Source organism: Silurus meridionalis, chromosome 8 (assembly GCF_014805685.1).
Source record: "Silurus meridionalis isolate SWU-2019-XX chromosome 8, ASM1480568v1, whole genome shotgun sequence".
Lineage (NCBI taxonomy): Eukaryota > Metazoa > Chordata > Actinopteri > Siluriformes > Siluridae > Silurus > Silurus meridionalis.
This window is the reverse complement of record NC_060891.1, coordinates 5,602,813-5,618,561: the sequence shown is the minus strand read 5'-3', so window position 1 is coordinate 5,618,561 and position 15,749 is coordinate 5,602,813. Positions and strand designations below refer to the sequence as shown.

The following is a 15,749-nucleotide window of genomic DNA, read 5'->3' as shown; positions in this document are numbered from 1 at the left end:
GAGTGTCGCTCCAGGATATTTGTAACGCTGCGGGCTGGTCCACCCCACTGACCTTTGTCAGGTTTCTACGACCTCAACATGTCCTGCATGCAGGTTCTGCTCAGACTAGACACTAGGCATGGACTGGACAGTATGGCGTGATTGTACACTCGTTCCCAAAGCGTATTCGTTGCAGCTCAATTTCCTGAAAGGGAACATCATTAGGTTACGTATGAAACCCTAGTTCCCTGAGGGAATGAGAGCTGCGTCAACCGGCCATACTCCCTGCATCCCTGCAGCGCTTAACTTCTACTTTTTCAAAAGCTGATGTCGCTCCCATCGTGCTCCCATTTTGTAGCTTCCTGATTTGCACGACGTCGCCCGCCAATGACGTCACAACTGCCTATTGGCCAGATTTTACACGTGATTCAGAGCATGAACAACGCGAGGCATTCACAAAGTGCTTTCGACGCAGCTCTCATTCTCTTAGGGAAGTAGGGTTACATACGTAACCTAGTGACGTTATCAACTATGATTGGATCACCATCTAACCCACAGAGCTTGATCTGAGGACTGAATGGTTAGGGTTAATGTTCTTCTATACTGTATATAATGTACCTCCACTTAAAAAAGTTTGAGAAAAAATCTCTCACACTGTTTAAAACAGACCACTCAAAACTTATTATAAATAATAATAGTTTATAAATGTTATAAAATTAAGTTGGTGGTATGCCAAGCGGCATAGAGAGATAGTGCTGCTAGATCTACATATTGTATCACTTCACTCTTACAAAGGATAACATAAATAATTATATATTTTTTTTTAGTTTAATACTGTTGTAAAAAATAACTAGGAATAAATACTAGAGTAACTAAGCAACATCCTCAGCAAAGAAAGAGCGACATCTTTAGTGAAGCATGGAAGTGGATTTTTGCTCTTGAAGTCTTGTGGAGAAAATGTTAATGACTATTGTTTCAGGTTTTTACTTTATATCTTTTACAATGTTTCTGTCATTAGCTGGTATTGTGTGCCTTGGCCAGCTTGTTCAATATACGGATGAAAATGTACAAAATAGTGTATATTTTTTTCTCTTTTAAAACATTCTAAATTGTTTTGCCTATTTTTGATTGTGTAAAGATTCAAATGAATCTATTTCTTTAAATTAACTCATCTTTCACCCTTTTAATCTCATTTGTTTTTTTTTCCTGTCTAAACAACAAATACTTTCTTCACATGTGAATCCTAGGGTTTAACCAATAGTAGAATTTTGGGGATATTAACTGTTTAAAAAACACCTGGATATTCCAGAACTTATGATGACTTATGTGCCATATTATACATTTGTTAGAAAGTACACACATCCTTTACTCAAGTAAAAGTACAGATACTCATATTTTAAAAGATATAGGTAAAACTTTAAGTACTGACTTCACGTTTGCACTCAAGTAAAAGTAAAGAAGTATGTTACTTAAGTAACAAGTAGCCATTACTACTACCTGTTTTAGTGTAATGCTGGTAACTGGACCTCACATCATATTAATATATTAATACAAAAACGAATTTCAAATTTTGTTACCTAATGAATGTATCCCGGCTGAACATCCACCATATAGAACACAAGCAGAGAAAAGATGATGATGATCATGTGATCAGGAATGTCTTTGTTCTCAGTCATGTTTACATCGCTGTCTCATCCACGTTAGCCATTCTACTTGTTGCCATCTGCTGTGCTTGTTGTTAGCTTCATAAGCTAGCCTACATATGTGGTGCGTGATAGCCAGGAAATGATATACTAGTGGTAGTTTGAAAAAACGCGCAAAAACAGAAAATAGATTGATGGGCTGAAAACGGCATGCAATGAGAAAATAAAATAGTGACATTTGACCAAATAAATTACAACTAAAAAATAATGAGACTGGTTTGAAAATGTAAGAAGTAGAAAGTACAAATATTTGTGTAAAAAGATTTAATAAGTAAAAGTAAAAAATTGTCCAAAAAATAAATAGTGAAGTAAAGTACTAATACTAGAAAAATCTATTCAACAGTAACAAAGTATTTGTACTTTCGTTACTTTCCACCCCTGGCACTAACACATATGAAACTGTAAGTCTGTGCCATCAAACAACAACTGCAGAGGTTCTTGCCCCTCAGCACCACAAGTAAATTCACTTGTAGCCAAGAGAAGACTCCACAGCCCATTGATGAATTAACATTGATGGGGAACTCTTTCGCCAGGGTAATGCAGCAACAGAAATCCCCACACAAAGTCAATACTATCTACAGTAAGTACAAAAGATCATAATACAGTGCTAGAAACTTGGGACTTCTGTCACTGAAGCTGAAAAAAAAAAGTCTTATGTTTTTGTGTGTTAGATTAGATTACATTTGAGTATTAGTTTATATAAATAATATTTTGTCTGCTCTTAAAGATACACACTGCTTGTGTGTAGCTTGCTTAGGAAAGGGCATGCTCAGTCGGCTCTTAAGGGAGGGTGAGCACTCTTGGAGGAGGGTGCTCTCCCTCATGGCTCTGGCCCCGCTGTTGCTGAGGCAAAGCATTGTCAGATGTCGTGGGGTTCGCAGGAGGATCTGGCATAGGCTTGGAGACGGGCTTGTCCCTTTCTCCCTCCTCACCTGCCGGATCCAGCGCTCTCGACTTTGGGTTTGGAAGCATGCCGTTTGACGGTTTCTTCTGCAGTAAAGGCAGGGCTGTGCACCACCTCTCTTCCTCTGAGGAGGGGAGGGCATGGAGACTAGCTAGCTCACTGACTCCTCCCAGCTAGTGCTGTATGAGGAGCTTCTGGAGGTGGTCACTCGTCCTGTGTCCATGCTTCCAAGATTTGGCTCGGCCAGACGAGAAGCAGAAGCTGCACACACCTAGTAGGCTGGATTAATGCTTTATGCACCCTTCCGCTCTACCTCCACACCAGGGTATGCCCTTTTTTCCTGATCTGCAAACTGAAGTGTCCAGATCCTGAAAAAGCCCATACTCGGCACACCTCTTCACCACTCTTAATATCTCTCTCAACGTTAACGTAGTGGGGTTAAAAGAGCATTTATGGGGTGATACCCCGGGTTGAAGAGATGCTAGCTGGCTATCTCTGCCCGGGTTCAGCTTCGTCCCTTAAAGCCCCGGTTCTGCCCACCAAGCCCTTGAGATCGACTTCAGCCTTTTTTGGCAAGGCTTAAGCAGCAGTGGGTCAGGTTGCTGGTTGCCTCCACACCATGGCTGTGTTGCAGGCTTACCAGGCTGACCTGCTGCAAAAGTTGGATAAGGGGGTAAGCTCTGGAGCTGACTATATTCAGGAGCTATGTTGTGCAGCAACCTAGCTCTTAGGACCACCAAGGAAATGGCTAAGGCCGTGGGTTGGTCGATGTCAGCCTTAGTAACCACAGAAAGACATCTTGTGGCTCACCATGTCTGACATTCCAGACAGGGTCCCTTCTTGTTCAGCGACGCTGTGGGTGTGGTCGTCGACAAGTTTCAGAAAGCTTAAAAGCAGTCGGTGGCATTTCAGTGCTACCTGCTTGTCGCTCCTAGGGGGCTGCTCGGCGTCAGCACCGTGAAGCCCAGAAACTCCCCTGGCTCTCCGGGCGATGCTCAGACACCCTGACAGTTGGTGGGGTCTTAGCTAGGGGGAAGGGTGGTGTACACCTCACTATATGGTGCCTGTCCCTCCTCAGCGTCATCAGGAGCTCAGTCTGTTAACGCTGCCACGACGTGTGATTAGGGCACAGCAACCTCAAGCGGGTGCATCCCTCCACCTCTGGTCCCATAGCAGCTAGGGAGGCCCACTGCCTGTTAGGAGGCACCGACAGCTGCAGGGCATTGCTCGAGAGACTGGTTCCCTTAAAAGACTACCTGGCAGCCTGGAAATGCCTTCCAGATGTGTCTCAGTGGGTCCTTCGTACTGTAGAGAAGGGCTAGTCAATTCAGTTCAACGGGGTGTGTCCAACTCTTGTGGGACCCCAGCAGGGTCTGGTCTTGGAACAAGAGGTACTTACTCTCTTAAGGAAGGAGGCAATTGAAGTGGTCCCTCCTTTAGACAGAGAGTCTGGGTTTTACAGCCGGTACTTTATGGTTCCCAAGAAGGATGAGGGGTTGCATCATATTCTATATCTGCGCTCCATGAACTGTTTGCTAATGAGGCTCAGGTTCAGGATGCTTACATTCAAGGAGGTCATGTCTCAAATCAGGTCCGAGGACTATTTTGTCACCTTAGATCTAAGGGATGCTTACTTCCACATATCCATTCTTCCACCTCACAGGAAGTTCCTGAAGTTTGCTTTTGGGGAAAAGCATCAAAAGAGGTGGGACAAGGCCAGTCACTCACTGTGAAGCAGTTCCAGAAAGTGCTGGGGTTGATAGCAGCAGCATCCAATGTGATTCCACTTGGCCTCCTGCACATGAAACACCCTTTGAGCCTTAGATGTGTGGAGAGAACCTGCATTCCTGTCTTAAGGCCCCGTGCTGAGGGGTGGGAAGCGGTCATGAGTGGCCACTCCGCCCAAGGACTCCATCTCACTTGGCACATCAAATCCCTGGAGATGCTGGCCGTGCTTCTGGCTCTTAACCACTTTCCCAGACCTGAGAAACCACCATGTGCTGGTCCGTACGGACAATACATCATTGGTCTCCTATATCAACCATCAGAGGGGTCTGCAATCTCTCACTCTACACAGGCTGGCACAGCAGATCCTTCTGTGGAACCAGAAAAGGCTGCTCTCCTTGAGGGGAGCTTACATCCCGGGGTACATAAATCAGAAAGCAGACACCCTCGCGAGATAAGGGCAGAGGCCCAGGGAATGGAGGCTCCACCCTAAAGTGGTGTAGCAAATTTGGGGGAAGTTTTACAGAGCACAAGTTGATCTGTTTGCAACTCAAGAGACATTGCATTGTCCCCTCTGGTTTTCCCTTACTCACCCAGCCCCTCTTAAACTGGACGCCATGATACTTTTAGAGAAACCTTTATGGATCTTCTGTTAACTGCCCGGTTGGTTCAGTGCTGGAGTTCCTGCAGGAGCAGTTTGCCTCAGGGTTATCTCCTACTACCCTAAAAGGTTATGTGTTTGCTATCGTAGCTTATTGTGCTCTGCTTGCTGAGCAGTGGCTGAGTAAGCACCATTAAGTGACACGGTTTCTGCATGGCGCCTGGAGGCCGAGGACAGGGAAACGACCCAGAGTGCCTGTGTGGGACTTGCCAGTTGTGCTGGAGGCTCTGTCTAAGCCCCCCATCGAGCCATTGGCCAAGGTCGCCCTTAGGTTTCTGGCAGTCAAGACCTATATTCTCTCTCTATGGCCCCGTCCCTCCTGGAGTTCACCCCAGGCCTGGCTAGTGCCTTTCTTTACCCCAGACAGGGATATGTACCTAAGGTGCCCTCAGTTTGTCTACTACCTGTTGTGCTGCAGGCATTCTATCCTCCTCCTTTCCAGGCTCCTGACCAGGAGAAGCTGAACCAACTGTGTCTGCTGTGAGACCTGGACACATACGTCCACAGGACAGAACTGTGGAGGAAGTCGGAGCAGCTGTTTGTCTGCTACACTCCCTGCCAACAAGCAGACCGTCAGCAGGTGGATAGTGGATGCCATTTTATTCTCCTTTGAGTCCTCTGGTCTCCCTGCTCCTTTCGTGTCAAGGCTCACTCTACGTGTGGCTGCCTCTACGGCCTGGTCCTCCGGAGTCCCACTCCAAGACATTTGCAATGCTGCGGGCTGGTCCACCTCACTGACCTTAATCAGGTTTTATAACCGTGACTTCAAAGCCACTCCTGGCTCCTCTCTCTTGCAGTCTAGCTCAGGCCATCTACACTAGGCAGGGACTGGTCAGTTTGGTGTGATTGGACTCTCTTTTCCAAAGTGTTGAACATCTGTGCCTCCAAGCCACACTCCCAGCATCCCTGTGGCACTTCCTTTCCTTTTCAGAAGCTAGTGTCAGCTCCACCACATGCAAGTTTTATAGCTTTCTGGTCATGACTTCACCCCGCCGGTGACTTCACGCCTCTTCATTCATGCACACGATTGAACCAACTGTGTCTGCTGCGAGCCCTGGACACATACGTCTAGGACAGAACTGTGGAGGAAGTCGGAGCAGCTGTTTGTCTGCTACAGTCCCTATAATAAAGGGCTCCCTGCCAACAAGCAGACCGTCAGCAGGTGGATAGTAGAAGCCATTTTATTCTCAAGACTTCACCCTGCTGGTGACTTCACGTCTTTTCATTGGACAGATTGCACACGTGATTCAGAGCGTGGACAACATGGAAAGTCCCGAAAAGCATTGTTGATGCAGCGTCTTATTCCCTCAGGGAACCAGGGTTATATATGTAACCTAAAAGAAATCCTCCAGCACTGGTCGATTGGACCCACCTTCTCTCAGGGTAAGAGCCAAGTATACCTCAAGGCTCTGCTCTGTTCTGGCATCGAGGTGTTGAAATAAACTTCCTCTAGATGTTCGAACAACAGAGTTGTAGGCTGATTTATCTTAAGTTTGTAATATATCATACCAGTGTATATTTATTAATTTATAGAGACTCAAAGCACTTTTGTATGTCACTCTGGACAAGGGCGTCTGCTAAATGCCATAAATGTAAATATAAATGCAAAGATGATGATGATCAGGTGATCAGGAATGTCTCTGTTCTCAGTTATGTTTACTTTGCTGACTCCCTCGCTCTTATCCACGTAAGCCATACTTCTTGTTGCCTTCTGCCTTGCTTGTTGTTAGCTTCACAGGCTAGCCTACATCTGTGGTGTGTAAAACCCAGGAAATTATACACTAGTGGTAAATTGAAAAAGCCACACAATGACAAGAAATAGGTTGATGGGCTGAACAGTTCACAATGAGAAGAAAAAATATTGATCATGTAACGAGCCTGGTTTGAAAATCTAAGAAGTAAAAAGTACAGATATTTGTGTAAAAAATTTAATGTGAGAAAGTAAAAAGTTATTTAAAAAATAAATAGTGAAGTAAAGTAGTTATACCAGAAAAATCTACTTAAGTACATTAACAAAGTATTTTTACTTCATTTCTTCCCCTCTGTTATGGAAATAATAAAATACTGTTAAAATATTATGTTTGCATATTTATATAAGCCAATATACTGATTTATGAAATATTCTGGCAGTTCAATTACTTAAATTGTTTATTAAATCTTTCTTTACATTATAAAACATTTTTATATTAAATAAATATTTAGCTGCATGAACAAAAATATTAACTTCGGAAGGCTCATAAAAACAGGAAGTGATCTTATCAACAGCTTGATGTTTAGCATGCAAATTATATCTCCTTGGGTGTATTATATTGCACCTTCTTGTGTGCTGGCAGTATGAATTTAAGGTTGCAGATAACACTCTGTGGAAGGCTTTTAGTAGTCTTCAGCTCCTTCATAAATGAGAGTCTTCCATATGGCTCCTGATCCATGTCCCACACCTAAGCAAACACCAGGAAGTATACAAAGATACAAATACAGTGACCATAAGTGTACAAACAGTACAGACTTGGTGATGATATAGTTGCAGATAATACTATCATAACATCAGTTCAAAATAAACTGTAGACATAATAGTATACAAATAAATGCTATTTCTTTTGCAAACATTAGTCAGAATCTGACGTCACAACGTCTCTAGGTTACATATGTAACCCTAGTTCCCTGAGGGAACAAGACTGCTTTGTCCATGCTCTAAATAATTACTCTAATCAGTCAAAATTAAAGGCAGGCTGTCACCGGCAGGGTGACGTCACGACCAGGAAGTATATCGCACATGGAGAGAAGCCAGCTTCAGCTTCTGTAACTGAGAAGGAAGCGCTAAAGGGAAGCCGGAGGTGTGGCATAGAGACACAGCATCTCATTCCCTCAGGGACCTAGGGTTACAAACATAACCAAGAGACGTTCCCTTTCAGGAACTCGAGCTGCGTCGAAACTCTTTAGGAACGAGAATCCAATACCACCACACCGACCAGTCCCTGACTAGTATGAATGAGCACAGCTAGGTTGGGTGCCAGGAGTGGCACAGGGGTCAAGGTTGTAAAACCTGGCAACGGTGAGCAGAGTGGACCAGCCCGCAGCATCGCAGAGGTCTTAGAGGGACACTCCAGAGGACCAAGCCTTGGAGGCTGCCACACTCCAGGTCAAGGAGACCAGAGGACCTGTAAGAGGATGCTATAGCATCAATAATTCATTTGCTAAACGCTTGCTTATGAGCAGGAAGGCCTCTCCTCGGAGGGCCATAGCAGATGAACAATTGTTCCGACTTCCTCCATGGACTTGTCCAGAGGACATAGCAGTTCAGTGCTCAGAAAGGGCACAGCTGGTTCAATCTCTCCTGGTCTGGAGTCTGGAATGGAAGAGGATTGAATGCCTGGAGACTGACAGGTCGTGGGACGACCGAGAGCACCTTAGGGGACATAACCCACTCTATAGTGCATGATGGCACTGGACATGCCTGGAGTGAACTCCAGGAAAGAGGGGGCCAAAGAAAGGGCCTATAAATCAACTACTCTCCTCAGCCAGCAAGAACGCGGTCTGAACGGACAAATGCCTCCATGAAATCTTAGCCAAAGGCTAAGGGGGCTCAGACAGAGCCTCCAAAACTATGGCCAAGTCCCACCCAGGCACTCTTGGATGCACCAGAGGCCTCAGCCGGGTGCCACGAAGAAAACGCATCAGGAGTGGGTCTCTGCCCAGTGAATGCCTGGACACGGGGGCGTGATACACCGAAACGGCAGACGCGTAGACTTTTACAGTGGACAGAGCTAACCCTTTTGCAAACTGCTCCTGCAGAAACTCCAGCACTGAACCAACTGGGCAATGGACTGAATCTAATTAGTACAAAGAGCACCACACAGTGAACAAGCGCCATCTCGCAGCATACAACCTCCTCAGGGAGGGAGCTCTAGATTGAAGAATGGACTCTAGAACCGCATCGACACACTTTGTGAAGGTGCGGGGTGACAAAGCAAAGCCAAACGGAATGACCCGATATTGGTACGCTATGACCCCAAAAAGCGAACCTCAGAAATTTCCTGTGAGAAGGTAGGATGGGTACATGGAATTATGCATCCTGTAGATCTACCGTGACAAACCAGTTCTCGGATCTAATCTGAGACACAACCAGCTTGAGGGTCAGCATTTTGAACTGGAGCCTCATCAAAGAGCTGACATAGATCTAGGATAGAATGCAATACACCATCCTTTTTGGGAACTATGAAGTACCGGCTGTAGAACCCGGACTCTCTGTCTGACGGAGGGACCACCTCGATGGCCTCCTTCCTCAGGAGAGTGTATACTATACTCATGTTCCAAGCTTAGAGTCTGCTCCCTCACCAAAGTGCGAGAGAGCCCGTTAAACCAGGGCGGGCGAGACCCAAACTGAATGTCTGGGACATTTCTGGCCTAGCCATCGAGGTTGCTAGGTGCTTCCTTAAGGGTTTAAGTCTTTCGAGACTGACCTTCGGTGTGTTTAGAGCCGGGGCAGTGCCCTGACCTGGCTCTAGAGACAAGACCTCCTGGTCAGCAACGATGCTGGGCGAAACCCAAGGAGGGAGGGAGCTGGAGCTGGCCGTGCCCTGAAACATTTCATGGCAGGGTTAATTAGCCAGGTCCCTGAAGGGGTCAGAGGGAAATGGGTACAAAGAGAAGCAGTGCTACACCCCCTCCAGTCATCCCACCACAGGTCGAGTCAGGACCTTTCTGTCCTCGGACCTGTCACCTCACGGGGCTTTGAGTCAGGGTGCCACACAGGATACCGCACAGGGGCAGAGCGCATCTCGATGAAGTGCTGGGCTGGGGTTGGGGCTGCGTCCGCCAAGCAGCCGCATGAGAGCGGTGTGGGAGATACCGCTGAAACCGATTGTCTCTTGGATGTCTGGAACCTGTCGACTACTGAATCAGACCCGAAAAAGAGAGTAGCTATTAAGGCGGCCATAGACTGGCCAATGGCCTTAATGGTCTCTTTTGTGGCCCATAGGGCCAGATCTGCCGTATGTAGGGTATGGCCACCCAAGGGGTCTCCCAGATCCAGCTCCCCCAGCAGGTCAGCTTGGTATGCCTTTTTTTGACTGATTAGACTCATTAATCAGAGCCTGTCTGACGCAGCTCGAGTTCCTGAAAGGGAATGTTATTATATACATTATACACAAATACACACCTTAACACTAAAAGGTAGACGGTTCTCTTTGAAGGCATAGAAGGTAAAAACAAGCTGCTGGCTGGTCTTGCTGACAGGAGACAGATTGCCATAGCAATGCACATAGATGGGTTTTCCTTCTGAAACCTGAAGCCAGTGTAACAGAACCACTTTTGAAATCAAATCCAGTTTGGAATATTTTGTTTAAAAAAAATTTAACATTACATGAAATGTAATTTGCTAAATATGCTGTATGTGAAGTGGTGACAAATGTTTCTTGGTAAGCCTGTATATATCTATATATAAAGAGACATGTTTAAATGTATCATTTTTTTCCATAGCCTGTGTACAACTTGAGAGTATGCATTATGGTCCACACCTCAATATCTTTGCTTCTAGCCACTTCTTCAAAGTTTTCCTGCTGCTCGAGTGTTTTGTCCACCTTATCGTCAGTAATACAGAAGCAACGCAGTTGTGCCTCTGCTTTGTCAATGGGCTTCGCAAACACCACAAATTTGGCAAGGTATGGCACACAAATCAATTCTTTGTAAACCGGGGTTGCCAGTGCAACTGTCTCACTCACTTGCTGACAGTCTACAATCCAGAATCTGCAAAGAAAAATAGGAGGTAGGGGGAAATTGGTAAAAACAAAAAAATATATAAAGAAAAGAAAGAAAAGAAGAAAAAGTTAAAACTATAGAAGGTTTAGAGAATGTCAAACCTGTAATTCTTAGTGAAAAGGATTAAGGACCAAGCCAGGTTAACTCATAAGCACCCCAATGCCCATTAAGGACAAAGAAACTGTGGAATGCATTTTTTTTAGAGAATTCAACATACTTTGATAAGTCAATCCAAATCAAATAGATAAAATAGAAAAAAATCTGCTAAATCACATAAATGTCAATTTAAAATTTGGTGCTGCAGTTGCAGATTTTGTTAAAATGCAAATAAGGATTTAGCACAAACTTTGACACAGAAAACATACTGTACTCACATCGTCCACATTAGTGAAAAAAACAGTGCAAACATTTATATGTTAAAAAATGTGCTCACTAATATAGGGAAAATGTAGAGGTTTTTTTTGGCACCACCACAAGTAAAGATCCATCAATAACAAAGTCTCTCTAGAAACAACCTTGCTTACATTCCTTCTTCTGAGCAAAAAAAAGTGTTGATAATGCTATAAATGAATACCCCCTGGACCAATGTTCCCAAACATCAGTAATCAAGCATCTTTCTTTCAGCATCAGTAATCTCGACTTTTCTTTATATGGAGGCCCATTTTTTTTTTAAACATTCTGACCTGCTCAATATACAATTAATAAAGAAGGTTCAATAGCAGATGGCAAACTTTAGTAACAATTTATTTGAATGGTACCTACATTTGGCAGTATACATTCTTAAACAAAACATGAAATAATGTGGTAAGATTTTGCCAACATTTTTTCTTTTTATTACTAATTACACATCAATGTACAGCAGCTTTGACACATTCACTAAGTGTTACTTATTTAAGTAGGCCATGTATTTGTTTTTTCATCAAGTAGTAACCAGATTTGCATTTAGAAAACTGATATTAAGCACTGTATATACCTTTATAATTTTTCTTATTTAGGAGCCTCAAATCATATCAACTAAATAAGTAGTTACTGAATGTGCTGTTAGTAAAAACAAACAAAAAAAGGTTAGAGGTGGATTGCAGAAGGTAAAAACCCCCAAAAATATAGTTTACTTGTAAGGCATGGTGAGAAGCAAAACACATGTATGTAAACTCTGTGTGTTCTTTATTGGGGTAGTTCCAAAACAGGTATATTCCTAGACACAATCCATAGTGGGGCGCATAACAAAGTCAGGCAGAAACAAGCTGGAATAATCTACAAAAACGGCTTAGAACTTAAGTAGTCTAAACATACGATCAGCCAATGCACTGACACAATGAAACAACATGGCTAAGATGCACAAATTAATCAAGACCTAAAATGAAAAGAAAAAAAAAAGAAAAAAGCAGTGAGACCAAACATGACACAACGAGATGGTAAATCAGTGGATGGAAATAATGAATTAAAATAACCCACACATAATATAAACAAAATATTTGCTAATGCAATCACATAACGGAAACAAACATGAAACACAGAAGCAGGAACTGTTCACACTGCAAACCTCTTTGTAAATCTGGAAGGAGGGCACTGGACAGCCAGACAGAATAAGCCTCAGCGGAGAAGGGTGATGAACTGATGCCCTCTGCAATGCTCAGAGATGAAGCAACGCCTTCTGTGAAGCCTACTGAATGAGCAACACCTTCTCTTAAGCCTGGAGGCAGACACAAGACAGCCGGGCAGGGCGACGATCAGGTTGCTTGACAGCCCACCTTCCACAATCCCGAAAGGGACTGAGTACATTTGCTTTTTCAAGAGAACTGAAAACTCCACTGTGTTCTCTAATCCTCGCGATATGACAGCTTTCAGACCATTCTCAAGCTCTGCTTGTAAGGATAGCATAAAGCATGTGAGGTACTAAATTAATCTAGGTAATAAAATTATAGGGTGTGTTGCATAAATAAACCTTTTGGCAGGGAATCTCCCCAACAAAAACGTTCAAGTATAAACAACATGAGAGACAGAAAAAAAATCAGCCAGCATTCTGCAGATATGTCTTGTACTTTATACACCAAGCTGCTGCATTGGAGGTGAAGTGTTCTGTAATGCATGTTGAGAAGCAGGGCTTATAGGCATAAATGTATCATGTACTATATTGTGGTTAATTAAAAAATTATCATGGTCACGGTGAGAGTGGAAAAACAGGCCGGCAGAAACAAACTATGATTATCAATATTTAAAAGCATGAAAATGAGTACTGGGTCTAAACATGGAAATAATATAATGGAAAACACGGAAAGTGTAAAGTTACAATATACAATATACATTGAGACAATATAACACCAGGACTTAAATACACAAACAAACGGAGAAATTAAAAATTGTAACACAATGAAATTATTTAAGACAAAATATAGACAATGTATTAAAATGAAGATGTGCAAAATGTTCCTACACAATCACATGACAAAATCAATAAAAAAAATTATGATGCCCACGAATGATTTTTTATTATTACATTAAAAACAAAAACTACACATCAGAAAAAAATCAACCACCAACAATAAGCAATGCAAAAAAAAGAAAATTAATTTATTAAGGCCCAATGTAGTTACCCTCAAATAAAGTGTTAACTGTTTTTCCTTCTTTCTTTTTGTCTAATCAATGGCCAGTTTTGTTCTAGTTACTAAGAAATAGTAACTAGTTACAGTTACTAGTTACTTCATTCAAAAACTCAATTACTTTGTTGATTACTTACACCAAAAAGTAATGCGTTATTGTTAAAAGTAACCTTTTAGTTACTTTTTTGTTCCCATTAATGCCCTTTTATGGTCTTTATGGTCTATACAAACACAAAACTGACTTAAACACAAAGTCATTTTAAACACTATTTTATTTAAGTCAGACCTGCACAAAATGAATATATCACAAGGATTTCTGAAATACATAACAAAACAAGTTAATAATAATATATTCAGAATCAAAAACTAAAGTGGCTTCTGCATCATAAAAGCTGTTGTGTTGCGCCCTTACAAATGTTCCTTTCACAGCTTAAGTATTAAAACTATCAACAATGTACAACATAACACCGGGTTAGCTTCTAGTTTCGTCGAGGCATGGAGTTTCTGGAGGTGCTTCGACAGTTTGGAGTTGCTGCTACGACCTTCGAACCAGAAAGACACAGCTTACATTTGACTAAAAAGTTTTTGTCTTTATGCTCAACTAAAGTGAAATAATGAGCATATTTCCACTTTAAGAAACTCGTCTTGCTCTTGCCTTGACTCGCCGTTACTACCGCACATACTTGAATAAACGGAAACACGCCTACAGTGCATCTTCTTCGTGTTTACAGTGGTTCCTCCACCAATCCTACAATGCGTCGCTGCTGTAAACAGGTTAGGCTGTAGGCTACACTTCAGCCAAAATTAACTAATTAAAAAAAGTAACGGACAATGCACCATACGGTAACGGTAAAGGAGTTACTTTATTTAAAAAGTAACGCGTTACAGTATTAGTTACTGTCAAAAGTACCTGCGTTACAGTAACGCGTTATTGCCCAACACTGTTAATGGCCAATATCAAACCTCCAAAATCAAAGAAAATGTTGCAGCACAGTACTAAGGTTCACATTTACAGAGGTAATGAACTGTATTGGTCAGGATTTAGGCCTCATCATAGCATAAAGACAGTGCTGGTTAAGGTGGTAGTTTATCTTCTACTGGCCTTTATATGGATTTGTGTCTATTTGCTTGTAATGTTTGATCTTAGGGCAGCTTTTGATAACATATCTTGATCATGATCATACTATTCTCCTTGTGTCTTTTTTGGTATGTTTGTGTTTATCTAATAACGTATTAAAAATAGAAAGCCAGGAAATCCATGTAAAATATTGAATTTTCAATGTTTTGTACCAAAGGTGTTATCCACTGTTCAGAAAATTGTGCCAAAGAGGTGTTAATGTACCATTGGGGGTGATGTCTTTACAAATGAAATGTACAAATTAAAGTGAAATAGAAAAAAAAATTCATGCATTTGCAGATTGACAAATAATAAGTGTTAATAAAAACTATAAAGACACAAATCTGAAAAAAAGAATTCAAAATGATTATGATCACACACAAAATCTTGATTTCTCCAAATATTTTTGCAGTAGTTCTGTGCTTATGCTTAAAAATTTCAATCAATGGTCGGACTTAAGCATAATCATTGGTCCACAAGATCTAGAGGTGAGATATATATTTATTCTAAGAGTACAATTTATTTTGTTTAAAAATATGGCCATCTGCCAAATGCATTTAAGGTAAATGTACAGTCAGAAGATAAAGATAGCAAATGCTGAACAATAATAGTTTATGGAATGTAATAATATACAATAAACACAGTAATATTGGACATGATATGTCTGTTTTGTGAATTACGCCAGTTTTGTGGATTTTGGCTTATTTTGGATTTTTTTATTTTAATTTCATAACATGGTATATGTATATTCACAGCATCTGCCAAACACTAACAATATATGTGCAACATTTACGAGCTGATGCTGGTGAATCATCTTCATACCTGTACAAGTTAAAAAAGCAGCTGTTAATCTAGAACTAGTGGACCAATGATGACGCTTATGTCCACCCTCTGATTTACATAAAACTCTAACTACAACATTTAGAAATGCAGACACAGAACATTACTAGGTTACTTATGTCAAGTCAAGTCAAGTTTATTTTTATAGTGCTTTTCACAATGGACATTGTCTCAAAGCAGCTTTACAGAATTTAAGAGTTAAGTTAAGAGTTAAATCAACTCCTGGTTCTCTGAGGGAACGAGACACTGCATGCAACGCTTTGGGAACACTTCTACATGGCCACAAGTGTGCTATCTGTCCAACAAAAAGTGTTTTTTTCAGTGTTCCCAAAGTGTCCTGGTCGTTCTCCACAACCAGGAAGCTTAGACACGTTCTTTTCAGGAACTCGAGCTGCATCAACAACGCTTTGCGAACGAGAGTACAATACCGCCAGACTGGCCAGCCTAGTGTGGATGGGCACAG

General features: G+C 42.1%; 1 protein-coding gene across 1 annotated transcript in view; it reads right to left on the bottom strand.

Annotated features, from left to right (window-relative positions):
- Positions 1 to 15,749, bottom strand: part of LOC124390205 (ankyrin-3-like) — a 93,559-nt gene that overhangs the window by 39,320 nt on the left and 38,490 nt on the right. The window contains exons 9-11 of the mRNA XM_046856010.1: positions 10,489 to 10,717; positions 10,131 to 10,256; positions 7,288 to 7,410 (exon numbers count right to left, since the gene is read on the bottom strand). Coding sequence (XP_046711966.1) covers positions 7,288 to 7,410; positions 10,131 to 10,256; positions 10,489 to 10,717 — 478 coding nt within the window. The remainder of the gene's footprint in view (positions 1 to 7,287; positions 7,411 to 10,130; positions 10,257 to 10,488; positions 10,718 to 15,749) is intronic.